Here is a 27,505-nt window from a genome sequence, read left to right as displayed (position 1 = left end):
TGTTCCACTGAAGAAGTAGATTGCCAGCAGTGCTAGAGTAGCCTTTCCACATTTCTGCTTTGATCTAAGAGGAGAACTTTTGCAATCGGTTCAATCTCTGTGACCCAGCCAGTCCTTGGTGTTTCTTTTACAGCAGCCACCAGGACAACCAGTTTCCTGCTGCAGGAGCAAACCAGCCTCACCTCCACTAGACCATTTCCTGATGTCTGTCAAGTACCCAACAGAGTCACCACAGCTTAACGTCTTCTCCAGCCTGTATGGGAACGAAAGAATGTTCAATCCCTCTAGATATGTACAAGCACTAGTGTGTGCCCAGAAAAATGCCAGACCCCTCCCAGAACACAGCTGCCAGCTTTCAGAAAAATCACTGGAGTTTGTGAGATGTGCAAAATGGCAAAATGGTGTTGAGCAAGAATTTATACCTGCAAACAAAAATATAAATGTTTGCTTTGCTGCTCATGAATTCACAGTAGAAAGGAGCTCATGTGGAAATTTAATTTGTGTAAAATACTGTTTAAGAAAATCAATCATAAGTGTTTTGAGTTACACAGTGGAATAGAATTGGTGCTTTGTAAAATAGTGCAAGGTTTACAAATTTTCCATCACTATAAAAGACAATTTCCCTAATTTTCCCACCGTTGTCACATTAGTCATTGTTCTCAAGTGAATGGGGCGCCTGTAAGCATCATGACAGCAAAAATGTCCCAATTAAACTGAATCGCTGGAGAGACTGAGAGCAGTTCGGAAATTTGCCTGAAATGAAGAGAGTATATTTCTTCTTGTCTCACATCTGCTTAAGTCTTTACAGGCTTCAAGAAGAGGAAGGGGCATATTTGCTCCAGATAACTTCCCAGATGAACTGTTAAAAAGCTTTCTCTCTGTGACAACATTAGCTAAAATGAGTAAGTAAAAGCTCCTGACGAACACGACAGGCTTCCGAGTCCACTGATTCCATTTGCTCGTATTCTTCTTCCGATTGTTCCATGTGTCCTGTGGCTGGTGCAGACCACACGTCCAGCCCATGCTGCAGGGAGATGTTATGAAGCACGCAGCAGGCCAGAATGATGTGGCTGGACTTCTCTGGAGAATACTGCAGGGTGCCTTTGGAGCCATCGAGGCAGCGGAACCGGGACCGAATGGTTCTGAAGGTGCGCTCAATGACGTTGTGAGTGGCGGAATGGGCCATGTTGTAGCGGTACTCGGCAGGCGTCTCGGGAATGTGCAGAGGGGTCATCAGCCACGTTCGGAGCAAGAAGGAGCTGTCACCTGTGAGCCGTGGAAAGGAGCAGGACAGGTTACACACCTACAGTTAGCCACAGATTTCAGCCTGGTTTACTGGTACAGCAGATACAGAATAAGTTCTTCCTCTGGATAAAAGAGAAGGCACGGAAAAAGTAACTCTGGTTTACAAATGTGACAAAGTAAAGGCACTTGGTTTTACACAAGAAGATTTTCCACAGAAGAGTTTTAAGAGAATTAATCTACTGCATAAAACAGGGGGAAACAGTTGGACTAGGGCAGCACCTAGAATTAAAAATTGCATAATTCAGCATGAAAAGGTGTAGAATACCGAAAGAAAGCCATTAACAGAATGAATGAGGATTTATACACACAATATCAGACTGTAAACCAGATAGAAGTTAATGTTCTAAGCTTAGAACACTTAAACACAGATTAGAAGTTAATGTTCTAAGCTTCCAAGATAAGGGTAGTCCAAACTGAGTCATAAATCTCAAAGCAATTTGCAAGAAAGCAATTGAAAGTAAACATATCACTCGTGCCCAGAGTAAGGAGACAACATATAATTGACTTTCTACTGAAAACAAGGATGAAAAGCTGACTTACCAAGTAGCCAGCCGTCTTTATGTAGCTCAGTTTCAAACTGGCTTGTGAGGGCTGCCTGCTCTAACACCGTGCAGTCAGGCAGGCTGCCTGGCCAGTGCGTTTCAGCACTAAGGAGGACTCCTCTGGAATCACACACCATGAGGCAGTTCAGGGAATGGAGACCCTTTCGGTTCACATAGGACAGGTCCTCAGCATTTGGCGCTTTGATTGCCACGTGGGTGCAGTCAACCACTCCCAGCACTCCCGGCATTCCTGCCAGCGCATAAAAGTCATCCTTCAGGGTCTGTACAGTAGCTTCATCTTTAGGAAAGTGAATGAACTGTGAGGCTCTTTCCACCAGTGCCTCGGTTACATTGGCAACACAGCGGCTCATCGAGGCTTGGCTAATGCCCATAGCGTCCCCCATGCGAGTCTGGAAGGAGCCAGAGGTATAGAAACCCAATGCAGCAAGGATTTGCGTCTCTGGACTGATGGCCCTGGACCGCTGTGTAGGGCGTGAGAGAGTGGCTCCCAGGAGATCCACCAGGTAGCAAATGAACTGTCGGGGAAAGCCGTACGTGGATACTAGATACTCATCCGTGACATCCTCCAGCTTGAAGCGATCCAAAGTCCGGTGTCCGCGGCCATAGAGCAAGAGGTCGCAGTCAAGAACCGCGATAGGTACGGCCATGGCTGACGGCCAGGGGCGTCCCCTGGGGCTCCCCTCTGACAGGGCTTTCCCAGAGGCTTCACCTGCATAAAGCAAAAGAGGATACTCAGAACAGTTGTTACAGGTGATCTTATCAGACTCCGTTACCATTTTCCTTTCAGTCTGATCATCCAGCAAATCTTTTAATTTTTCTTTTTCTGCTTTTAAATACACGGGCAGCCAGGTGGACTCACCGCGGAGCCGACACCTCTGTGGGGCGATGACAGGAATTTACGTCCCGCGGCGGAGAGGGAGCTGGAGCCGTCCCCAGTCACCCTCGCCGGGGCACGCCAGACACGAGCCGTGGGCAGCCCGGCGGGCGGTCTCGCAGCCCTGGCGGGCGCTGCCGTTGCCGGGCGTCCCGGACCCCACGGGCCGCCTGACCTCCGCCGGAGTCGTCCCAGCCCTTACCGGCCCCGCGGCCGCTCCCAGGCGGTCCCCGCCGGTCCGGCCCCACATTCGCCGCGACAGATTCGCCACAGGCAAGGGGCTACCGGCGGGAGCGGCACCGGGCGCTGCCCCGATTTTTTAGGCCTGGCGACCTCCTGCCTCCCCGGACTGTGGGCTCAGCGCGCCGCGGGCGGGCGGGGAGCGGCGGGCGGCTGCGTGCGGAAAGTGCCGCTGCGGACACTCAGGCACCTCCCTTCTTCCCTCCCTTCCTCCTTCCTTCCTTCCCCCCCCGCCCGCAGCGGATGAAAACAAACAGCGGCGATGGCGACGGCGATGGCGGCAGCGCGGCGCAGCCCGCGGCTCTGAGGGCAGCGGCAGCCCCGGCCCGGCCCCCGCCGCCGGCCGCGCATCCCCGCCGGCGCTGACACTCGCGGCGAGACCCCCGAGCCGGGAACGAGGAGGAGGAGGGGCGCCGGCCGGATCCCCGGAGCGGCTTCGGGGCTTGGAGGCGGCGGTCGCGGCCCCGGGGCCGCGGGGCTCTCCCCGTGCCCGGTCGGGGCGCGGAGGAGGCGCCGGGGCGCGGCGGCGGAGCGGGCCCCGCACGGGATGAGCCGCCGCGCCGCCAGCACTGCCGGCCCCGCGCAGGTACCGCGGCCCCCGCAGGGCAGGGCTGGAGCTCCGCGAGCCTGCGGGAGGCCCTTCCAGGGGAGGGGGCTGTGATGTGCGTCTTAAGCCATTGGCTGCGGGTTCGCGTCTCCGTTTTACTTTGCTTCGCTGCTCGTGGGGTTCGGTTCCAGACAGCCGCGTGTCGGCTGCGATTCGTTTTCCTAACGACTGGTGGCTGTCAGTGGAGCCTGGGAAAGATGTGGCCCGCTGTAATCTCAGCAGGTGGTCATTTCAAATCAAAATGCTTCACAGCCTGTTGGAAACGGTGGAATCTGAGACCGCACGCTCCATTTTATGGTCTTGTATAGTCTTCCTATGAGACGCGAGTTTGTGGTATGCTGGGAAAGAGCAGGGGTTTACAGGTGGTCGTATCTTTCTTTTTCCTGCGGGAGGTGTGGCTGTCAGGGCACAGTCAGAGTCGTTCCCGTGGATTCAGTGGGAGCAGAGACATCTTCCATGCCAGTGAATAGGTAGAAAAGGGAATCTTTGGACTAAGCCTACAAACTGCTTACTTACAAATCCCAAAAGTGATATGACTAGGCACATACCAAGGGGGAAAAACATGGCAAATTACTGCCTTAGCTGAAAATTATTTGGCTGTCCAAATAAAGTTTAGAGCATCTCCAAATTATTGCAGGACTGGCCTGACCTGGAGGACCCTTCCTTCTTGTGGCAAGAAATAAGTCTTTCAGATGAGCCAGGCTGTCTGTAGATGTCCAGAAGGATCATACAGGATCACTTTATTTTGCTTAAATGGTATCGTATAATCTTAACATTTCTGAACATGGGTTCAAACAATAGTTGAGCACTGGTGATTGTGTTGGTGATTATAGTGCAGGGTATGTAGAAGCAGATTCTGGTTTAGTCTGTATACTTTGGCTTGACAAACAAACTGAGAGGATGGACCTTTGGACTGATACCATTTTTAGACCTTAGGGAAGTACAGAATGTAACTGTTGGTCAACAGGAATTACTTAATATTGTTTCTAAGTCAGTGGAGCTGGCTGTGCTGGCTTTAGTAAGGTATTTACTAAGCTGTGGAGTTATTGGTTAAAAAGTGAATCTGTTTCCTGATGAGGTGGAAAAATTACCTCTTTATCAGTCAAAACTTGAGCATATAGTGAACTACAGAGCCTTTGATCACATGAGAATGTTTATATTATGTGAAACAGTTTTTCTGCTATTGAATTTATTCTATTCTGCTATAGAATTTAATATTTTCTTTTTAAAAAATCCACAAACTTTAAAGAATGAGAGTGTCACACCTTCAAACTTAGAACTGTTTGCTACTTCTCCCTAGCTTTCTGACTAATCTACTAAGAAGGCAAAATGGAGATTAATTTTAAGTAATTGTAGGATACTGGAGTTTGACTTGCAGGCCCAGTCTTGAAACAGAGCACTGTGTTTATGAAGATCTTTATATAGTTGCTTATTAGTGTGCTCAAAATACCTGCTTGCAGTGAAGCTTCTTGTTCATTGAAGGGAGGACCTGTTCCAGGAGCTCTTAAAACCTTCAAAAACTTCCATGTGCTTCTTGTTTACTGCATGATTCAATGAGGCTTTTCTGAGCTTCTCATAGGACATCCTTGGAGAGTCAATTTGGTCCTGTATTAAAAAACAAGTTCTGGACGAGTGGTATGGGCAAGGAGTGCAGTCTGCGGCGCACAGTCCAGTAACTGGGAACGAAGATCTGGGATGAGAGCTGTCCACAGCCCTCTCCTTACAGCTACACCCACTCTGCTTTCTTCCCTCTTGTCTTTTCAGTTTCACTCTAGCATAAGAACCATGAGTAATTATTTTGCGTTGATGAAGGTCTGGTTGAAAAGAAAGCAAGATAACTTTTAAGTTGTAGCAGCCATGGCTCAAAGAGAAATATAGGAGATGATGGAAGCAGCCTCTATATATGCTTTCCCCAGCAGCAATAATAATGCCTGGTGTGTGTCAGGTGCTTCTGCTCCTTTCCTGTGTCTGTAGGTGTCAGAGAGATGCACTGGCTCAATTCCCGTGCATGGAACACGTAGTGTAATGCCGGTGATCCCCGCTGTTGCCATACAGCTGCTGTGTGCCGGGTTACGGGTGTCTGCCGCCAGCGGGGCTGCTCTCGGCTGGGAGCACGGCTGGGAGCACGGAGCGGGGCAGGGAGTACGGCGTGCCTGTCGCTGTAGTTCCTCTCGGCTCTGCCGAGGCATTAAGGGGAGGGCTCTTGCAGTTCCTTGCATCACAACAACGAACAGCGCCATCACCTTATGCTGATGTGTCCTTCTCCTCAGAGAAGGAGGGTATAAATAGCAGTAGAGTGTATAAGGCATAACACCGATGTTAAGCTGTTGGATAAAATTTGTCTCAACCTTGGGAGAAGGAATAAGGATTTAGTCAAGAGAGCCACATGAGGCAGTTCTCCTTTGCTGTTTCTGATGTTTCTGTTCAAGTAAAGTGAAGACAAAGGCATATAAATAAAAGCAACAGTATAAAAACAGCTGTTGAAGGAAGTGGGAGACAAAGCAAAAAGCCATATGGAAAAGATGCTTGCTGCATCACGTGCTGGTGAATATATCAGTTTACTTAAGGATTACCTGGTTGAGGGGAGATCAATCATCTGTATTTTTCTAACCTAGACCAAAGGTTATTTCCCTCTAGTTGTTATTCAGTGTAAAATGAGCCTGTGTTATCCTTGAGTTAAGCATAGGCTGTGCAGTAGCACTTAACAAGGAGCCGTGCTGGCATTGCAACCTACTGGATGTGAGAAGTTGATTGAGTTTGGTGGAATTCAGTTTAAAAAATTTCCTTCTTGTTCAGGTCAGCTGTGGCAGCTAACCTGAAAGTACCAAAGAATTTTTGTAAAAAAAAAGTTTGCTGTAATTCTAGCTACATCTTAACTCTTACCAAGACTGATTCTAAAGGTGAATACTGTTCTAAGCCTTAGAAGGTCTCAGGCAATCACCAGAGGCCCTTCTACAAAAAAATGAAATGATTATTGGCTGTCAGATAAGAGCCCTTAGACATTTTAGGAGGTGAGTTCCAAAGTCCCAGTTTTCCCATGAAATTATTTATTCCTTTCCAGGAAACCTTGCCTGATACTTTCTGCTCTACTTTGGACTCTGGTGGGTTAACTGTTGCTGGCATTTGGAGCTTGAGAGGTAACAGTATGAATCTCCAAATGTTTGATGAATGTTACAGGTAGTTTCAGATCTTCCAAGAAGAATCCCAGTTCTGCTGCAGCAGTGCAGAGCCATGAGGCTCTCATTTTTTTTGAACCCTCTGGTGGTTGTTTCTCTCCTCTAGAAATATTTGGGTCATCAGAACAAATTCCTGTACTGCACATGGAGCCATGCTGATGGTCATCTTTGTTTCCTTTCCTAACAGACCAGTGAGCCTAACACCTTCCATTAGTCCCCAAGTACCTTGAAATAGTTGATATCAGAAGATTTTTTCAGCCTCAAAAGGCAAATGTGGGTGTTTTGTTTGACAGTTCTCCCACAATATCAGGATATATACTTCTTGAATCTTTCCGCAGGGGTCACATATCACTTTTCACATTCAAAGGCAGTAAGTTTTTGTTTGGTTGGTTTTTTTTAGTTTTTAAATGTCAGCATTCTCTTTTCTGAGAAAAACATATTTTTTAATGCAGTATTTTATTGCCTGTATCAGCCAGGTTTGTCAAAGATCTCAGGTCTCCTCAGCCCCTACAGTGCTGTACTTAATTAAGTCAAAATAATAATAACAGGTTGTTCTTGCCTGGGGTTTTGTTTGTTTGTTTGCTTGTTTGGGGGGATTTGTGGTTTTTTTGTAGTGGTACACATGTGTACTAAAGGGTTGGGGTTTTTTGAGTACTGTGTCAAGCACTTTAAATGCTGCCTTCCTTTTGCATCCCCCACAGTGGAAAGGATCTGTAATCTGTCCATAGTGGAGGTAAAGGCAGGGAAAGAAGGGATAACAGTTTCAATAAGGAGGTTAAAATATCCAAGGGGTAATTTGAAAACGCATCTGATGTTGAATAATTTTTGTTGTTTGTTCTCAATTTAAATTATAATTTGTAATGAGAACAGTACAGCTTAAGGAGATGTGGTATGAATGTAGCCCAGGAACTTTCAACTACACTCTGTGTGCAGCTTTCTTTTTATAGAGTCATTCAGAAAGCAGCCCTGTTCTCTATAAAATGCTCTGTAAATTGCAGTACTCTTATCTTGCAGCCCTTTTTGATTGATGCTCCTAAAGCATTGGGCTTTACTGTCATTAAGTGTGATATTTTAAATAGAAGTATTGCATGTGCATGGTGATGAAAGATTCTCTATTTGCTGTGTGAACAGGGCTATTGGCCCTTTTGCCCTGCAAGCTTTCATTTGCATAAATAGCATACCTTGCTGTAAGTTCAGTCTTTGCTTGATGACTGAACACTGAATAACGTTGTGCGCAGAAGCTGCTCGTGCCCCTGACCTCAGCTGGCCGGCATTCCTGCGAGGAGCAGCACGTTCTTTAAATACAGGATGTCTGACAAGCTGCCTCAGGCTGATTAGCTGTCCCAAAACTGCAGCAGGGCTAGGAGTGAATTCATGCTTTGAAGGCTTACACGGAAAAACTACGAGTGCTGCTAATTAAGGCGTTCCTCCCCAGTGGTCTCTATATGATTATTAACTTACATGTGAAGAAACTGAGAGACAGATGAATTGTGATTTATCCCAGGCCATGTGACATGATGGTGACAAAAATAGGATTAGTGCCTTGCCCTGCCCTGCTTCAGACGCTGTGCAAGTTCATTGTGTTCCTAGAAACAATTGTATTTTGAAAAACAAGGCAGTGTCAGTGTGAAAGCTAAGTATGTATTATCAGAGCTTTCAAGAGAAGTGAACAGAGGATTTTGGTCTATTTCTTGACAAAAATTTGTCTTTTCAGTTGGTTGTAGATAAATTTTGTAGCTGTATAATTTTTACTTCATGTACTATTTATTGAAAGTAAATAAGCAGTGTAGCCTGTTGCAGCAATGGTTTATTATACAGATTTCTGCTGAAATACCACTGAAATGCTGTTCTAAGAATTTCAAGCTCAAGATAGCAATTTGGCTTGGTTTTGACCAGTACTGATAGCTGAAGATACATTATTTCTGAAGCAGAGGACCTCCATGTCTGATGGTTAGCTTGGCATAGAATGCAGTCATTGTGGTGTTGGGGTGTTCTGGTTTTTTTTGTTTGTTTGTTTTGCTTTTTTAAATTAAGCTAGCAAAATTGAAGAACTTGTACTGAGTTTTAATTGTGAGCCTTCTTTGTTTTTTTTAAATTCTTTGATATTTGCACTGACCAGATAAACTATCAATGTGCATTTATACCGCACATCACATCCCCAAGCTTTTAGCATGTTTGGATTTTGACAGGTAGAGCACTTTGGTATTTATCATTTCTTTTGAGATGGCCTCTAATGGCAAAAATATTTTGAAATCTAAACAGAAAGCTTGAAGAAGACTTCATTCCCAGACCTGTGCTGTATTTCAGATTGCCATATGCAATGGACACTGATCTCAGTTCCCAAGACAGGAAGGACCTGGACAAGTTCATCAAATTTTTTGCTTTAAAGGTAATTTTTCTCCTTTGGACAAATGCCTCTTCTTCCTTGTTTAAAAAATGCCACAAAACAAATTACATGGTGTGGCTAGAGTAACAAGACTGAGGTTTGGGTTTGTTTTTTTTTTTTTTTTATTTTGTTTTGCTGAAGAAGAACAAAGCAAGAAGGGCTGATGTCAAATTTAAGAGATTCCTGAGAACAACTAGAAAAACATATTTTCCCCTTTTTTCTACCCTCAAATCCTCTTCCATCCTCCAGAAACATCCTGCTTTAAAATCAGCTGTAGGCACTTCACACCTCTGTCAGCTTTGGGTTTCTAGCAGCATGTCTAACCACCAGCTTTTAGGTAGTTTATCTGCTGGACTCCACTCTTTCAGCCTATCTAAATTTTTATATTGCATCCAAAAACAATAATACCAGAATGTTCTTTTGAATGATGTTGATATGTAATTATAAAATTTTGATATGTAATTATAAAATTTGGCCTCACTTCATACATAGGTGCAAGCAGATAATCTGACAATGGCTTTGGTCTAAATAGACAGATTCATTTGTCTTTAGTTTAGTTGTCCAGGCCTCGGATATTTTTGTAAATTTTTCTGAATTTTCTATTAAAAACTGCAAATCCTGATTGCAAAATTGACTTTGTCTCTTAGTCTTGTTACAGAAAAAGGTCAGCCTAAAATGATTTTCTTTCTGAAATACATTTGCCTATTACATGTAATAATTTAAAGTTATTAGAACTGAAGAACAGTGTAGCAAACTCTACTTCTCTACATCCTGGTCAGCCCTTTCATCTTTTTCACTTGGAGCTTGTGTAGCTCAGGCTCTGAACTGAGGCTCAGAGCTGGTGCTGAGCCCAGAACATCACTAAGTATCCTTTTATTTCTATTCCAGACAGTACAAGTAATTGTCCAGGCCCGACTTGGAGAGAAAATCTGTACCCGCTCATCATCCTCCCCAACAGGTTCTGACTGGGTAAGGTCTTATTTTTTAAAGCCACTCCATAACTCTGTGTGTGTGCTGAGAACACCACGTGATTATTACAGTCTTGTGCAGACAATAATAATTATTCACAGAGTAGGTACTACATGTAGTTATGGTTGTTGGTGATGTTGCGGGGGGTTGGTGCTTGTTGTTCACATGCAGCAAATCACTCTGGACTCTTACTGATGAAGAGTAAGAGAAATAATGCCTCTCAGCAACTCCTGTTAGCTAAGGCACATTTCCAAGATCTGCTTGGGGGTGGGGTGATGAGTTCTTATCTGTCAGAAGTTTGCTACTCTGCAATTCAGGACGTTTTAGTATTTGGCTTTAATAAAATTGAAAAGACTCAAGATACTCTGTGGATGAAGATAGGACTGAAGCGAGGGAAAAGGAGCATATTTTTAATAGCAGGAATAAGAAAAACGTTTGAATTAGCAGCCAAGGGAATCTTTGTAAATATGAAAAGCTTGAACCCAGCTGGGAATTTTCTGTTTCATAAATATTTCAGTGGACACTGACCTAGTATGTTATATATGGGTCTGTGAGCCTGTCTGAAATGTACCATCACACAGTTTTTCAAAGAAATAAAAAAAATGGAACCATCTCTTTGATTCTGCAGTTCAATTTGGCAATCAAAGATATACCAGAGGTTACTCATGAAGCAAAGAAAGCCCTGGCAGGACAGCTGCCCGCTGTTGGACGGTCTATGTGCGTGGAGATTTCTCTCAAAACCTCAGAGGTGAGAACTGAGTCAAAACAGATGCCCTTTTTTTTGTTTGTGGGGTTTTCTGCCTGCATCTTAAGTCAACTGTTGTTGTGGTGTGAAGCCCACAGCTGCCGCCTTTGGTCCAGCAGCAAGGGCCAGATGAGCCCAGGCACATTCCATCCGGTAATATTGGGATCTTATTCCAATACACTATGAGAGCTCCTGCCCTTTAATCCAAGACAATGTGAGAATATCTAAATTTTATTAAGTTAAGTGATATGCTAATGAAATGAAATGTATTGTTTAACAGAAGCAATTCACTGCAAAAATCTGAGGCCAAACACACAAATGACGCAGCAGAAAAATCTAAATTTTTTAAGAAAATTAAATTCTTAAATTTTAAGAAACTAATTTCTTAGCCCATGAAGAACTTAGGCATTCTGAAGAAGGTATTCCCTCAGGTGATATAATTGTGCAGGGACACTTCCAGTGCACCTTTTTCTATCATTGCATCACAAGAAAGTGCAAGCCAGGAGACAAACCATTGAGAGGTGTGGCCACTGCTGATCACTAATGAGATTTGAACAGTCTGTGTTCTGAAATGAGCCTTTGTTTGCCATCTTTTCTCTGATCCAGGGGGACTCCATGGAGCTGGAAATTTGGTGTCTGGAAATGAATGAAAAGTAAGTGCATTCTTTGTGTTTGTAGTTCTTAGCTGATGCAATGGGCACATGTGGTTAATCTATGGTGATCCATGAGCACATACTGGCTGTGTGGCCAGGGGCACTCCAGAGGGAACTCTTCTCTTTGTCTCGAGCAGCAGTCAATCTCTTTAAACACCAGTGTCAAGAATGAAAACTAGTAATTTAATTCCTTCTTCATTCTTCCATTACAACTAGTAGGTTTCCTCAGATACAAGAATTCATAGTCTCAGTAATGACAAATGGTTTTCATATTGTAAAGGTGTCTCTGTTTAGTAGAAGGCTGCATGGCATTTTTCAGCAATTTCTTCTACAGCAGGTAACTAGGTTGAAGCAGGATGCTTAGCTGGTTGGTCAGTACAGGTAGCCACACTGGGGCTTTATTTATCATTTTGGCAATAAAATTAAATAACTGGCCCAGAGTAATTTTTATATTAAATAAAATAAACAAAAGCAATTGCAAACCAAAAACAAACAAGAGCCCCAAATCCAGGCACCTTAGTTGCGGACAAAAGACTAATTTTTTTCCTTTGTGTTCTCTAGGTGTGACAAAGAAATCAAAGTTTCATACACTGTATACAACAGACTTTCTCTATTGCTGAAGTCTTTGCTTGCTATAACCAGAGTAACTCCAGCCTACAGACTCTCTAGGAAACAAGGCCATGAATATGTAATATTGTACAGGTAAAGCAAAAATTTCCCATTTGAAATGCAAACAGAAGAGACTAGACTTGCACAGTGTAGCTGCAAATGTAGTTAAAAAGGGATGAGCAATAATAAAATCAAATTAGTTTTATAGAAGTACTACTGATCAGTGACAGAAGAAGACTTTGGTCTGTGTATCACCTTTACTTGAGCCATTGAAAGAAAAGCTAAGCATAGGCTGTGAAGTGTTTGCCTGCCATGTTAGGAAGAGTAAAAAAATTCTACATGCAATCCCTTAAATTGCTTACTAGCACCCAGTTGTTTGGTGTCTGGCTTGTGTTTGATAAATGGCTCTCTACATTGCACATAACTGCAATGTGTACTTTTGCAGCATAGATTCAGACTCTCTCCTGTTACTCCATTTTAAAGATGCATCCTCAATTTCACATCCTGTAGTTTTTGCAGTTTACTCATCCAAGTACTGGGTTCAGCTCTGTTTAGCCTGTGAGTCTGACTGGTTTGTAGTTCACAGTTGTCTTCCAGACTCTGTTTTTGGCTGTTAGAAAAGTCTTTGACATGTTTGCATAGCTAATTTATATGATTGTAAATTTCAGGTTTGTTATCGTTTGCACAGCTGAAAACTCAAATTCCAGCCATTTTCACTTTTTTGCCTCCATTGCTGACTTGGCACGTACTTAAGAGCAACTCTTACAGCACAGTTAACCTCTTATGTTGTGTGATGAGCATCAGCTTTTAGACTCAGACCTATCTGTGAAGTTTGTATCACATCACATTTTTGCTCTGAACTGTAGACTTAACCACAAAGGCTTAAAAAAATTAAAGAGAAATTCCTGATTGGACTACCATTTTCTCTTTCTCCTTCATTTTACATGACCTGTTCTTCTTCTGGAGCAGCTGTAAGGTTTTTTGAGATGGGCATTCCAGCCATTTATTTTGGGCTTTTTTTTCCTGAAGAGTAGTTCCAGCCTTCCAACTCCCAAAATTAAGTAAGAAATAAGGATATGTATAGCATTATGTCCCAGCTGGATCTAACAGCTTTTCTTTTTCCTTTTCCTTCAGGATATATTTTGGTGAAGTCCAGCTGAGTGGCTTGGGAGAAGGTAAGATTAGACAACACACAAACAAGAGCAGAACTGTGTTTCATTCTGACTGCCTTTTGGTTACTATTCCCCAGTGTCATAGGGAAATTCAGTCTGAGGCTTACATATGCTTTTTGTCTGGCTCTGCCAGTGCAGCCTTGTGTCACAAGGTGACAAGTATAATGGTAATACTTGGACAAAGTCTCGGGTGACTGCCATTTTAACTCTAGTGATACAGAACTGAAATAAGAATACAGAATTATGTTGATAAGGGGCAGGACTGGTAAAGGAGATCATGATCTACTGAGGAACAAGAAGCACTTCAGAACAATATTTTAGACCAAGAAGCCACGAAGCAACATCAGAAGTCTTACAAGTGAAGCCTACCAGCAAGGCAACCTAGTGCACCTGTTTTGTTATGGGTTCTATGTGTGTTTTTGGGATTCACATTGCAAGAGATAATGGTAACACTACTGAAATAAGATAATGTAAACTCAGAATAAAAAAGTGTGGCACATAAATAATCAGTGAAACTGAGAATTATTCCTTAACTTTACAGGTTTCCAGACAGTCCGTGTTGGGACAGTGGGTACCCCAGTGGGCACCATCACTTTGTCGTGTGCCTACAGAATCAACCTTGCTTTCATGTCAACCAGGTGAGAAAATGTGATCATGCCAGAAACTGTTTTACAATAATTTACTCTTAAACCCCTCATGTTCTGAGCCCCCAAATCTTTCCCTTCTGCTTATCCTTTCCTGCTGAGATTCTCTTTCATGAGGAACGCTCTCTCTCTTGCTTAAGCTTGCAGCAAGGGGAGTATTTGGGTAGCCCTGAGCAAGGCTCTAGAACTCCAAATTGTTGATGCATGCCTGGAGTCACAGGACTAAATTGTAAAGATGCTCTGATCCCATTAATAGACACAAGGGTTTTCTGTGAGGGCACCATGAATTGGAAAGAGTAGAGAGAAAAAGCCAGTAACACCATTGCTTGTTGCCTTGCAGACAGTTTGAGAGGACCCCTCCTATCATGGGGATTATAATTGATCACTTTGTGGACCGTCCCTATCCCAGCTCTTCACCCATGCATCCCTGCAATTACAGGTGAGAAAATACTGAGTTGAGGTCATGGGCCATGGTAAAGGCATCCATTATGCCCAAATACAGAGCCTTTTCCATTCTTTGTTGACAGCATGGGAAGGGACACTGGAGAATTAGGGTCAGTAAATTGGCACAATTAAACATGTGATGAAGGGTTACATTTTTCTCCTCACATTGAGATGGCTGAGTGCAGCAAGCCCCAGTATTTTCCCAAATTCTTCACAGAAGCACTTGGACACAAAGGATGTTTAATCTTGGCTGCATTCAGGAATTTGAAAGTGTAATGGTTAATCCTGATGCAGAACTACATGTCTAGATGCTGCATCCCTGGATATTTCCACTGGGGGAAGATCAGTTTAATTTCTCTTTGGAGATGAGAGGTTTGCCTTCTCTAAAATGAATGTGAGGGCATTCAGGTTTGGACCAGTGATGTTGTTTGACAATGGTTGTGTAAACACCAAAGCCAGCAGCACTAGCTTGTATAAGAAAAGCATTAGTTAGATACACCTCTTATTTTACATGGGGTAAAAGACAAACATCCGAGGAAAACTCATGTTTTCCCACTTTGTTTTCCTCAGATCTGGCAAGCAGATGAGAGTCCTTCATAATTCTCCTTTCAACTACACCCAAATACTCTCAACCTCCCTGCAGTGTTTGTCCCAGTGTGTTTTACTATTTGTTTGTTTTAAGGAATATTTCTGGTTAGAAAACTTGTTTTTTCTTGCTGCTTTAGAGCTGGTGAGGACAATGGTGCAGTATACCCCTCAGTAGAAGATTCCCAAGAAGTGTGTACCACATCTTTTTCCACCTCTCCTCCATCTCAGGTAAGAGAAACCAGGCTCTTTTTACTTCTAGATAGAACAGTTGCTGTAAGAATAGTTTGCATATTCCTACATCAGCTGTTGTGCAAACAGAAATCCTCCTGCTGCTAATTAAAATTTAATGTGTGGGTTATTTATGTCATTACACTCTTGAGTAAAATCTATTGAAATTAGATACTAATTTCAACAAAATTCCAAGGGCCTAGAAAGACTGAATTAAAAGAGCCTGTTCCTGTAGCTGGGTTGAGCTGTGCTTGAAGAGGACAGCAGTGTGCTTACACATTTACACATTTGCATACCAATACTGCAAGAGGAGGAATTCAAGACATTGATGCCAGGCAGCTTAAGTAGGAGTAAGAGACTGACATAGAGAAAGAGACACTGAAATACCAGGGAAATGCTAGAGAAAGACAGAAAAAAGACAAAAGCTGTATTTATTGGACCATTAAAATTTGTTGGGGCAGCAGGAATAAGTATTGGCAAAAAAATTGCCCATGCAAATTGCATTTAAGTTTCAATTTTAAAACAAATAACTAATGGTTTCCTTTTGAGTATAAAACCCCAGAAACTCCCACGTTCTTTTACTGTCTTATGTATGTGATTCCACAGTTCTGTATTTTGAAGATGGCCAGAGTTGCAGTTGTCTATTGCTTTAAATATTCAGGATTGCCCTGCCTTGTTGTCCAGCCAAGCAGATGGCTCTACTGACCTTTAAAGACAATCCAAAGACTCTAAATCTCTTTCACTGTCAATGTGAAACATAGAATGAAGTATAATTGGAATGCTGTTCCAAACGGAAAGAATTTGCTATGGGTCTTTCTGCTGCTTCAGAGGAATTAATATGCCTGGTTTAGCAGAATGTATTCTCCTTTATGAACAAGCTAGAAATGAGCTTCTCTTAGGAAGTATTTCTGTGCCAAAGTGATTTCAGGCGACCAGGCATCAGGCAATGTTGAACTAATTAGTCAGTACTCACGGTAAGTCTGATGGAATAGACCTTTTCTTATTCTGCAATACAGAGTTCAGGAAATTAGTTTGTGGCTGAGTTGTGTCCTGCGTTTTCCTAAAGTGGGGTAAATACAAAAGATTTCATAAGGAAATTTCCACTGGCTTGCTTGTGCCAGTGTTACTTAACAGTAGTAGTGTATGTAACTATATTGCAGTTGACATTTCTGCAGGCGTCATGAAGCTTTACTGTCACTGAGGGGGGAAAAGCTTTATGAAACCACATGAACCTTGAGGATTCACATAAAGTATGAGCCTACATTCTTGCTTTTTCTGTGGCTCATGGTTGCCATATGCTGTGCCCTTATTTGTAAAGCAACTGCCAGTCTTTGTTACCACAGTTAGAATTGTAAGGTTGCCTTGGCTGAGTGGACTTTAAATTAAAACGGAAAGAAGTAGTTTTTTTTTTTCTCCAGCTTTCTACATGTCCTGTGCAGGTTAATGACTAGGAAAATACTAGGAACTGTGTGATTTTGTAGGCAAATATTATGAATCTCTGCCTGCCTTCTCAGTAAAAGTGAGGCCTAACCTCTGTGATACAAGAAAATAGTTGTCACCTTTTTTGTGAGCTTGTATGTCTGCATATGTGTGTTGTGAAGCAGCCCAAAATTCAGGAGAGTCTGGCCATGGGTAATACCCAGAAATGAAAGCTGAAGCTTTCCTCAAACTGAAACTAGGAAAATGACTGTGGGAGGAGGTATGGGACTGAACGAGGTTTGGTTTGCCCTTTGTGCATTAGCACCCCCTGTGAGACTGTACTCTGGAGTTTTGCTCCTGTTGATGGAGTTCCCGCTTCATATCAGTGTCTTTGAATTGCACTGTAATCTGGGTCACCTTATTCTCAGGGTGCAGCATGGACCTGCCAAAATAGGACCCCTCAGAAAGCTGGAGGATAGAAAGTATGGATGGATGGAGAGTGCTGAAATACAAGTAATTTGTAAATTTAAAAAAAAAAAAGAAGTACTTGACTTTTTCTGCATCTGCTCAGCTTTCTTGCTAATTCGCTGGTACCAATTATAATTAACTGTGGAACAGAGTCTCTGGCAGTTACTTTCTGTCAGGGTTTACTAGAGTCTAAAATATTACCTGTGTTCAGTGGTTCACTCAGATTGAAAAACAGTCAATTCTTTACAAAATGAATGTGCTTCTGGCAATACTGAGATTTCTGCTCTCTGTGTAGATGTGGCTGCTGCAGCCAAAACCTCTTCACTAGCATTCAGTTCATCCAACTCTTCATAATTCCTCTCTGAAGTCCTTCTCTCTCTCTTTCTCTCTCCCCCCTCATTCTCTCTTTTCCTTGTTTCCTCTGTTTGTCTGTGTCTATGCACAGTGTGTTTTTACTGTCACAAAGGCACATTTTCAGACCCCTCCTCCTGTGGTGACGGACACCTTGAAGGTCCCAGTGATGGGGCTGGCCTTTTCCCATCAAGTGAGTTGTCAATAGAATATGCTGTACATGGTCAGAATAGAAGTTCCGGCAGGACAAAACGAATACAGGAAAATACAAATTTGACAATGTGGAGTGTTTGTTGTGCATGGGAAAGACTGGTGAGCCCACAATGAGCCAGACACTTTACTGAGACTGGCTTCTTAAATGCCTTTGCAGATGAAGGTCTCCTAAAGACAGGACAAGCACCCCTAAAAACACAACAGCTGTCAAGGATTGTTAGTGAAAGACACTAGTAAGGCACAAGTTCTGAGTGTTAACAGCCAATGTCCATAGAACCTTTATAGTCATTAGAGCTCCACTCAGCTGAACTAGCCTCATGTGAATCAAAGTGCTGTTCCTCATTTTGATACTTGTAAAGGATATCAGCTTTGGAGCTGCTGGAGCTCACACTGAGCTCTGGAAGAAATACTTATCTTGAGGTCAGGCAAGTCTAAACAGGAAAGTTGTATCTAACCTGACTGGGTAGATTTCTGCCTGGGATGTATAAGGAATTTCTCCTGGGTTTCACTGCTTCCAACACTTAATTCCTAGAGCAATCTCACAAGGGTTAGCTTCCCAGTTCTCTTTACTGGGCACATTTATGGGACCATGTATTCTTTCACTGAACAGGTGACCTATTTGAACAGGTCTGCAAGATGAGCTGTTTTAATTTGCAATGGAAGTAGGTTGAAACAGTTGATAATGAAGTTTTTTTGGGATTAAAAAAATACTAAATATTAACTCTTCAGTAAGTTTACGATGGCATTCATGTAACCCACTACACCAGTATTCAAAGTAGGCCTGTAGAGCAGAGCTTCCCTGAGACTGGATGTCAGCCATACCTTGCACAGCCTCCTCCTACATGTGTAGGAGGCCAATCTTGTTTTCCTGTCAAGGCTCAGACTTAGTCCCCTGGACTACTGTCAAGTAGTCCTCATAGCAATAAGAATTTTTTAGAATAACCTACATTATTGATTTCAGTGAAAATCTAGCATCCTTCTGCCAGCCTGAAATGCTGTGCCTCTGACTTTTCCTATTCCTTCTTCAGTGACTGGTGATTATTCAGGCTGTGGGGCATTCCCCTTCCCTTTCCTCTCTCCTCTCCCTTTGCCCTTGTTTTTTCTCTTCTTCCCTAGCTTTCCAGCTCACGTCTTTCCTATCAGCCTGCTGCCCTGGGAGTTGGATCAGCTGACATGGGGTATCCTGTACTCTTTGCTGGTGGCTTGAATGCTGCACACCCTCACCAGGTACTTGTAGAGAGTAGAACCAGCATGGCTGGTATTGCAGCCATTTGTGTCACTTGTACACCTGAGAGAGGCGTTGAAACTAGTGCTTGCATTGGTGTCCTGTCTGTCAGGAATGGAAAGAATATAAAGTAAACACAGAGAAAGCACAACTTCCACAGGAGTTGGGAATTGGCTCCTCAGCATCCCTGACTTTACTGGGGTATGGGGTCATGTGGAAAAACTATGCCAAGAGAGCAGACACCAGACCTGTTTGCCTGGTCTGCTTGTCACTGATTCCAAACGTTGCCTGTTTTACAGAGCTGCTGCCCCTGTAGCTGTCCAAGCGCAGTTCTGTAGGCTAGACATAGGATACATTGGCAGTTCATACTGACATAGTTGTATTGGTTCATCAGAAAAATAAGCCAAGTTGACAGAAGTCTTTTTCTGCTTGTGATATTGATGTTGCACCAGTTTTGCTGACACAAATGTTAATAAAATAAAAACATTTCAGTTGGAGTGGTCTTACAGTGAGCATCTAATCCAACATCCAGTTCAGGGCTGGCCAAGTTAAAGCCTGGTATTAAGGCAATTGTCCAAATGCCTCTTAAAACTGGCAGCTTGGGGCATTGACCACCTCTCTAGGAACTGTTCCAGTTTTTAACCACCCTCTCTCCAAAGAAATGCTTTCTAATGTCCAGCCTCCCCTGGTGCAGCTTCAAACCACTCCCATGTGTCTTATCACTGGATCCCAGGGAGAAGAGAGCAGCACCTCCTTCTCCACTTCCCCTTCTCTTGAAGCTGTAGGAGCCATGGGCTTGTAGCAAAGGGATGTAAGGTTTTTTTCCTCCATTCCTCCCCATGAAGCAGAGGACTTACAGCCAGAAAACTCTGCAGTGTAAAACAGGCCTGAAATGGACATTAGAGTAGAAAGGGAGTAAAAAGTAAGTTTGTATTGTGATAATACACTCCTACATGACATCTCTCTCAGGCTTATAGGGGCTAGAGTCCAATCATATGCCAAAACCCCCACAACTTATGCCCAGTATAATGGAAATCTACTCTTTATTGCACTGTGGTTTTGGTTTGATTTTGAGATTTCTTAACTTGACTGTTTCTTTCTATCTCAGTTGATTGGTCCAGGCAAAGAAGGGGGAGTTCCCCCAGTTCCTAGCCAGCCAGCACATGGCACTCAAGCTGACCAAGAGAGGATGTGCACCCCACTGGAGGGAGTCCATTACTCAGCAGCTACTCCTTCTAGCAGGTGGGTTGGTTTTAGATGATCCACCACTTCTGCTAACCCACTTATAAGCCTGTTAAGATAAAACTTTTTGTTTGCCCTTTTTATTTATTGTTTGTAGCATAACTATTGTCTTGTCATTCCTCAAATCAACTTGCAGATTTCTCTGATTGGGGCTTTTTCAGCCTTACTCCAAACAATGATCTTGCCCATCTATTTAAACCTCCCAGTCTATGTAATATTCTTCTTCTATGTAATATATCTTCTTCTATGTCAACTTTATTATCGATTTTATCATTTTTCTCAATCTTTCTGCTGCTTTTGCTTATTGTAAAACAAGATGCATTAAGTTCAAAAATGAGTCTTAAATTCTCTAGACTTAATGTGCATTGTTACCAAAGCCAGTTGTAGTTACCATAAATCTGTTCACCATTTTAGTAAGAAACTTTAGGCACAAAGTTATTTAAAAGGAAACAATGCAACCTCAAACTGTCCTAAATCAACTCCCTCACATATAATTAAATCCTTCTGGTTTTTTGATCACTATATTTATTTCTTGAGAAATCTCTCTTGGGGTCACATAGTTGTGAGTCACAGAGAACTCTGGGGAAACCAAAACTCACTTTCCTGGGTATACTTGAATGGTAATCCTCTTCAGTCCTTTCTAGGTAATCCTCTTTCCATGGGACAAAACTATTTTTTTTGTTTTAAAGTTCTGAATACCTGTGGTAGGAAAAAACCCAAAACAATAGGTCATGGAAGTACCTAATAGCTATGGAGTGAATTAATCATACTGGGAGTGGCTGTTGTCATGTACCAGATCTGCTGCATTTGTGAACTGAGTGACAGATATAATGGGAGATCTCTCACCTCCTGAGAGATCTGTGAGTACCATGTTACTGAAAAATAGTAGTAATAAACAGGAATTGCTGTGAACACACACAAGTTAAAAGCCCATTTCCCAGAAGAAAAGCCTATTTCAGCAACTTTATATTCAACTAAATAGTTTTTGTCCAGCTTTAAACAAAAAAAACCTAATTCCATAAGTGTCCACTTTCCTTTTGTGCTCCTGACTGAGGAGGAAGGTATGATACGAGGACAGATTTCTGTTGTCCTTCTTCCAATACTAGGAGTAAACCAAGAAAAATGAAGGAGTCTCATAAAAAACCTTATTTATCTGCCCTGGGTCAGAAGGCACTAATTATGTATTTTCCTCCCCCAGTGAGGACACAGAAACAGTATCCAACAGCAGTGAAGGAAAGTGTGGCTCCCCACATGACCTTTTGGAGACCATCTTTATCCGGAAGGTGGGAGCTTTTGTCAACAAACCCATTAACCAGGTAATAGGCAGTAGATCTTCTCAGAGAACACCATAATACCTTTCTTTTCCTGTCTGTTCATACATAGAGGAGCAAAAAGCACCCCAATGCCAGGGCAACCTCAGAGACTCAGAGAGTGCATATTTCTGCCTGCTGCATTTCCCTACAAGTTGTAGTTTTGCCAAGGTGTATTTTGTTTTTCATAAAATCCTTTTGGGATGTGACAGCCATTGATTTGCCAGCACCCTATTTGAGAATAGAAGACTTGGTACTCCACTTGGATCTCAGCAATGATCTGCAAGTACCACAGATCCATAAACTAGGAAAGCTGATAACAAGCCTCCTTTCCTTGAAGGAACATGCAGTAGACCAGTTCATCACTAGAAGCAAGCATTTAAGTTCAGCTAGGGCAACTTAGAGATTTGCTTGGCTCCTAGGGCTGAAGTTGTAGGCCTTTTGGATGAAGGAATGAGAATTGTTTCAATTTGTAGCAGTTCATTAATCCTTGCCTATATTATACAAGACGTGTATAGAAGCAATCCCATCTCAAGATATGTATCTGCATTAGGTCAACAGAGTATCATCTTTGGATTTCATGCCTTTTAAATGAGGTTGTCAGCCTCCTGCCTAACTGCTGACGTGATTTTGGGCCGTTCTTAGCTGGCCTGACAAAGACATTCAATATCCTTTTCATGCCTGGTAAGCAGAGCATCTTAGTGAAATTCTGTTTGCTAAATCTCCTCAGGTGACCATGGCCAACTTAGACATTCCTTTTGCCATGTTTGCTCCCAAGAATGTTGAGCTGGAAGATAACGACCCCATGGTAAGACTCTTCCAGAGGTATATGTGCCTTCTCAGCATCCCTTATGCAAACATCCATGCTATTCTCTGCCTTGAATACACTTTGGTTTTGGACAAAATAACTAGCTATTCCGATTTGTTTGCTTTCAAGAAGTCTCCTGTGTTGAATCTTGGGCTCTGTAGACATGCAAATAACAGCATGTGTTTGTTGCCCCTGCTCTAGTTAATGTTAATTGTCCAACCTAACTGCCCCCACACTGCCAAAGCACACACAGACATGACTGTAAGATCACTACTCACCATCTTTGATTTCTTGGGCAGGTCAATCCTCCTGAATCCCCAGAAACGGAATCTCCTCTACATGGCAGCTTACACTCAGAGGGCTCCAGTGGCAGCAGCACAGGGAACACCCATGATGACTTCGTTATGGTTGACTTTGTAAGTGCCCCCATCAGAGCTCTTACACCTGCATCTTAGGTGGGCTTCATGTTCTGGTGTGATGGCAAATGATCTCAGAGTATTTTCAGTGGGAGTGGTAAAGACACATCATTCACAGTACCATACTCTAGGGCGTGACAGTCCCAGAACTGCCAAGACACTGGTACCAGGCATCATCAGCTACAAATTAAATACCATTTCAGTTCTCTACTAACATCTGGGCTTGGCATCCTCTCTCTTAGCACCTAAAGGAGCTAGATTCCAAAGATATGTTCTCTTCCAACTGCTGAAGTGCTATTGTGATATCAAGTGATATTGGCTGTTCTTCAGTTATTTAATATGCATTACTGCAGCAACAGTTATAATGCCGAGATGTTTACTGATAGCAGGTAACAACTTTACCTGAGATTGTAACAAAAGGGAAGCCAGTGTCTCTGGGAATTAACAGCAGTGTCTTCAATTGTAGAAACCAGCATTTTCAAAAGATGACATTCTTCCAATGGACCTGGGGACATTTTACCGTGAATTTCAGAACCCCCCTCAACTCAGCAGCCTCTCCATTGACATTGGAGCACAGTCCATGGCAGAGGATTTGGTATGGAATCCTGAAATTTCTGTATGTGGAAATCATATGTACTTTATAATGCTCTCCCTATTCCTAGTTTGAAAAAAGTATCTTCGTAGAATTGTAGAATAGTTTGGGTTGGAAGGAACCAAGGTCATCTAGTCCAACCCCTCTGCAATGAGCAGGGATATGTTCAACTAAATCAGGTTGCTCAGCCCCATCTAACCTGGCCATGTTTATTTCCATGGATGGGGCATCCACCACTTCTCTGGGCAGCCTGTTATAATTTTTCACCAGCTTCATTAAAAAATTCTCTCTTATCTAGTGTGAATCTACTCTCTTTCAATTTAAAATCATTGTCCCTTGTCCTATTACAACAGCCCCTGCTAAAAAGTCTGTTCCCATTATTCTTAAAAGTCTCCTTTTAGTACTGAAAAGCCAAAATAAGGTCTCCTCAGAGCATTCTCATCTTCAGGTTGAATCACTACAAGTCTCTCAGCCTGTCTTAACAGGAGAGGTGCTCCAGCTCTCTGATAACTTTTATGGCCCTCCTCTGGACCCACTCCAGCAGGCCCCATGTCTTTCCTACACTTTTCAGAAGACAGAGTTTTTTTTCCTATACTTTTCAGAAGGGAGTCCATCACTAATATTTTCCAAATAAATGCAGATTTGTTTCTGATACACCTGAGCCTCTGAAACCAGTGTGTTTGTCTTGAAGCTGAAGACTGCTGCAGCATGCTTGCTCTGGGTCACTGAAACCCCCCAAACTAATCCTGCCTCTGGGTTGTCTCACTTGGTGGCAAACCAGGCCTGACTTTGCAGCCTGAGCAGAGTTGGAGTTCTGGTGTGGCTGGTGAGTCACATCTGGGTGAGCACTCTCTTAGGCTCTCTGGCATTGTGCCACACTGTGGAGAAAAATGAAAACCAGAGAGCAGCAAGTGACTTGATGAAGGCAATGATTTGAGTGGGTTATTGTGGTGCAGCTGGTGGGGATTACACAAGGTGAGGCCCCAGTGCACCTCCAGTTCCTGCAGAACAAACAGGCTCTGGGCAGAGTGCCCTGCTCAGGGTAATTTCCTGGATGCTGCCAGAGGGCTCCTGCTTTTGTGCACGTAGAAAGGTGAGCCCAGAGCATTGGTGAGGGATTGCATGACTGAGAAACAGATTTTTTTCCTAGTGTGTTCAAAATTTCCTTCTGTCTGCTGTGAATGAACTCTGATCTACATTTTTCCTTACCTTCCAGGACTCATTACCAGAGAAGCTGGCAGTCCATGAGAAAAATGTCAAAGAATTTGATGCTTTTGTGGAAACCTTGCAGTGAAGCTGTTTCCCAGTTCTGATGCAGCAATTCTTCCTCCTCAAGGCATCCTGGAGAGGACATCAACAAATATTTCTATCGCCCCTGCTCTGCCTTTTGTTCACATTGACTAGTTCCCTCCATCAAGTGAGCTTTCTTTTCTCTCTTCAATGACAGATATGGCTCATCTGCTGATTCTCCTCAACTTTTCCACCACATAGTTCTGGACCGCTTTTCCTGCTCACAGTCAGTTTTAAGACTTCAGTAGGGACACAGGAAGTCAAACCCCAGTGTATGGAAACTTACTTTCTCTTCAGTCTGTGTTCTGTATGGAGGGGCATTGTGGAAAGTTGCCATATGCTTCCTCCAAGGGTCCTATGGTGCAAGTTTCCTAGGTAGAGCTTCTTGCTAACAGACTTTTTCCTGCAGTCTCTGATCCTGTTAGAGCATAGAAAGCTTTGGCTTATTTCCAGGGTCTGTGAGTTCAGCAAATTCAACTGTTTGAAGTCCATTCCACAGAACTGGGCATTTCATCCTGACTTCAGAGTGCGTGCTTGGAGCACAGGGAGAGACGTCAGCTTTGGGACCTGCATAATTCAAGTTACCTTTGTTTGGGTCTCTACACTGTGCAAGGCCCTCTGTTAGGTGGCTGATAGGCAGGAATGAAACTACAGGAATGCTTTCCACATTTCCTTCCCGAGTGCACTGACACTCGGCCATGCTGAGTTTAACAGTGTTGACTGTTGGCAAGCCTGCACGTAGCAGCTGTGATGATGCTGAATTCATAGTCTCTAGTTTTGAAACATAACTGTAAATACTAGGAATCCTATTTCTTTAGGGTTATGTAACTAGGAGTCTTAGTCCAAGATTTTTTCCTCTAATCCTTGCAAACCTTCCTGCTTTATGGTTAATAGATGATCTTAAGAATTAAAAAATATTTATTGCTTTTAAAGAAACCTATATTTAAAAGATGTTCTGTTTTCATGTTATAGTGCGGGTCATTCTGTCCTGATCACTGCAGAGAGCAAGTGTGCCATGGAACCCTAGCCAGTGAGGCTAGTCTCTCTTTGCAAGAAAATATCAAAGATATTTATTTTCTAAGACAGACTTGATTAATATTACACTCTGTTTGGGGGACTGTGTGTCCATTACATCCAGCCAGGGCTCACTGATAGAATGAAATGCACACGTCAGTGGAATGGAATGGCAGGGACTTGGTAAAAAGCTGTCTCCTGATAGGCATGGATGAATTTGTAGTGTTCTTTTGCCATTCAGAAGGCAGCTTCTTTAAAGAAGCACACTTTTTTGGGAAGCTTATGGTACTTTTTAATCAGCTGGCTTTCGAGTAGCTGAAATTTTATTTTTGTAATAATCCAGCCACTGACAGTGTGACTGGCTGGAATTGCTCTATGGGTGATTTGGCTGTTGCATGTCTTCTGCCTCATGTAAGGATGGGAGGAGAAACAGTGACACTAAACAGAAACTTGGATAAGGTGGGGTTTCTTGTGGTTCTCTCTCTTCCTGCCCCGTGTAACTAGAGTGTGCAACTGCAAGACCCCTTACTGTCCAAAACCACTTCTTTTCCCCCTAGTTTCTTTTAAGTGGAGTTGTGTTGCTTGAGCACTGAGAAACCATCTTAATTTCCTCAGAGTGGCTGAGTAACCAGCCTTCTAGTTGGTGCAATGTGGCAGCTTCAGCTTAGCTGCATTCTTCATTGGAAGAGATTGCCTGCAGCTGATGAGGGAACCCCAGCTCCACTCTGGGACACTATTTCTGTGTCACTGCTAGAGCAAGGAGCCAAATTCAGAGCAGCTTACTATAAGGCCAGAGCAAAGCAATGCTTTGAAGTTTATGAGTATTTTTGTCGAGAGATGTGTTTGGTGGGAGGCCTTGTAAGTTCTAAAACTCCAGGTAAGAGCTTCATTGAAGGAAAATTACCCACCAGAACCTTTTTATTTTACTCAACTGATTCAACTTCTTAGCAACCTCACATGGAAATTGCTTTGTCCATGCAAAGTAAGATGCAGAAACATTTAAGAAAGGTTCCAAGATGAAACAGTTTGTAACAGGACTTCAGTTACACAGGCTGTAACAAATACTTGATACCCATCCAAAAGCCACCTTGTTTCACAGGTGGAAAGGGTCACAGAAGGGTGCTGGAACAAGGAATTAAATGGATCAACTGCCTCTCACCTGTGCTCAGGAAGTTGGTCTGCCACTTTGTAGGAAGTAGTTCATAGGTGGTTGTCAACTTTAGTCTCTGAAGTGATACAATCTGAGCTGCAGAGCAGCAGAGATGAGGCAAAGGGCTGGTTCACACCATATGAATAGAGAACAGTTGAGGTTGAAGTTCATCTAGCCAGCACTCCTGCTGTGCTCTTCTGCTGACAAGCTGTGGAGCTGGCAGGGAGCACTGCCATTCTTGTTAACCCCACCCAGGAGGTCAGGGCTTGTACTTGTGCTCCTTCATTGTTGGAGTTCCTAACATGGCTACAGCTCTCACATCTCATAAGGCAAAATGGCATTGTGGCACATATTCTTCTCTTCAAAAGGCTGGAAAATTGCCTATATAAGCTGCTAGTGTTGAGCTGGATGGCCACAGCAATAAGAGAGTCTCCAGGGCTGAGTTACCTGCCTCTTCTCTGGAGTGTCTTCAGTTTTAACACACAGTTGCTACATCTAGGCTCTGAGTTCCCTGACCACTGCACAAATGCTCTGCTTCAGTAAAGACCTAGCTGCTGCTCTGGCCTGCCACAGATTGTGTAATGAAGGCTGTTTATTTTAGCAGCTCTCTGCTCTGCTGAATATTAAGGACAGTATCTATGTAGCTGCTGATTTACAGATACTTTGGGTGGAGGGGAAGGTTCCTCAAGTGTATTATTTTGGAAAGTCTCCAGTGTACTTCAAGTATTCAAAGAATTTCCAATAAAACTTTTGTGTAAGCAACACTCTGCATTTTTCTGTGTACCAACAGGTCTGGGACAGTCC

At 43.1% G+C, this 27,505-nt stretch overlaps 2 protein-coding genes across 15 annotated transcripts; one reads left to right on the top strand and one right to left on the bottom strand.

Annotated features, from left to right (window-relative positions):
• Nucleotides 1–474: 474 nt before the first annotated feature.
• Nucleotides 475–3,103, bottom strand: HARBI1 (harbinger transposase derived 1). 2 transcript variants are annotated; one of them, XM_054635026.2, is made up of 3 exons: nucleotides 2,728–3,103; nucleotides 1,846–2,577; nucleotides 475–1,266 (listed from the first exon to the last, which is right to left on the bottom strand). In XM_054635026.2, exons 2-3 carry the CDS (start codon nucleotides 2,513–2,515, stop codon nucleotides 890–892), a joined length of 1,047 nt encoding a protein of 348 aa, XP_054491001.2. In that variant the 5' UTR covers nucleotides 2,516–2,577; nucleotides 2,728–3,103; the 3' UTR covers nucleotides 475–889. The 2 variants fall into 2 exon arrangements, with proteins under 2 accessions (XP_054491001.2, XP_077036241.1); XM_077180126.1 differs by having other exon boundaries at nucleotides 2,945–3,077.
• Nucleotides 3,104–3,215: 112 nt separating this feature from the next.
• Nucleotides 3,216–27,463, top strand: ATG13 (autophagy related 13). 13 transcript variants are annotated; one of them, XM_054635627.2, is made up of 19 exons: nucleotides 3,218–3,568; nucleotides 6,651–6,726; nucleotides 9,073–9,154; nucleotides 10,040–10,120; nucleotides 10,749–10,868; nucleotides 11,472–11,518; nucleotides 12,080–12,220; nucleotides 13,262–13,302; nucleotides 13,841–13,937; nucleotides 14,284–14,382; nucleotides 15,113–15,203; nucleotides 17,536–17,634; nucleotides 18,771–18,881; nucleotides 19,988–20,121; nucleotides 21,320–21,437; nucleotides 22,162–22,239; nucleotides 22,539–22,655; nucleotides 23,122–23,271; nucleotides 24,464–27,463. In XM_054635627.2, exons 3-19 carry the CDS (start codon nucleotides 9,086–9,088, stop codon nucleotides 24,539–24,541), a joined length of 1,671 nt encoding a protein of 556 aa, XP_054491602.1. In that variant the 5' UTR covers nucleotides 3,218–3,568; nucleotides 6,651–6,726; nucleotides 9,073–9,085; the 3' UTR covers nucleotides 24,542–27,463. The 13 variants fall into 13 exon arrangements, with proteins under 13 accessions (XP_077036222.1, XP_054491602.1, XP_054491606.1 ...); XM_077180107.1 differs by lacking the exon at nucleotides 6,651–6,726 and having other exon boundaries at nucleotides 3,216–3,568; nucleotides 21,320–21,404; XM_054635631.2 differs by lacking the exon at nucleotides 6,651–6,726.
• Nucleotides 27,464–27,505: the final 42 nt, after the last annotated feature.

The sequence above is a fragment of the Agelaius phoeniceus genome, chromosome 6, assembly GCF_051311805.1.
Source record: "Agelaius phoeniceus isolate bAgePho1 chromosome 6, bAgePho1.hap1, whole genome shotgun sequence".
In the NCBI taxonomy this organism is placed as follows: domain Eukaryota; kingdom Metazoa; phylum Chordata; class Aves; order Passeriformes; family Icteridae; genus Agelaius; species Agelaius phoeniceus.
This window is presented reverse-complemented; position numbering and strand designations above follow the sequence as displayed.

Bases quoted from the DNA above. Each gene is read 5' to 3' on its own strand.
- ATG13 (XM_054635631.2), top strand. From the start codon at position 9,086: ATGGACACTGATCTCAGTTCCCAAGACAGGAAGGACCTGGACAAGTTC. The intron at 14,383-15,112 runs GTGAGAAAATAC...TTGCTGCTTTAG, and splicing joins ATGCATCCCTGCAATTACAG to AGCTGGTGAGGACAATGGTG. The intron at 22,240-22,538 runs GTAAGACTCTTC...TTTCTTGGGCAG, and splicing joins TGGAAGATAACGACCCCATG to GTCAATCCTCCTGAATCCCC.
- HARBI1 (XM_054635026.2), bottom strand. From the start codon at position 2,515: ATGGCCGTACCTATCGCGGTTCTTGACTGCGACCTCTTGCTCTATGGC. The intron at 1,267-1,845 runs GTAAGTCAGCTT...CACGGCTCACAG, and splicing joins TAAAGACGGCTGGCTACTTG to GTGACAGCTCCTTCTTGCTC.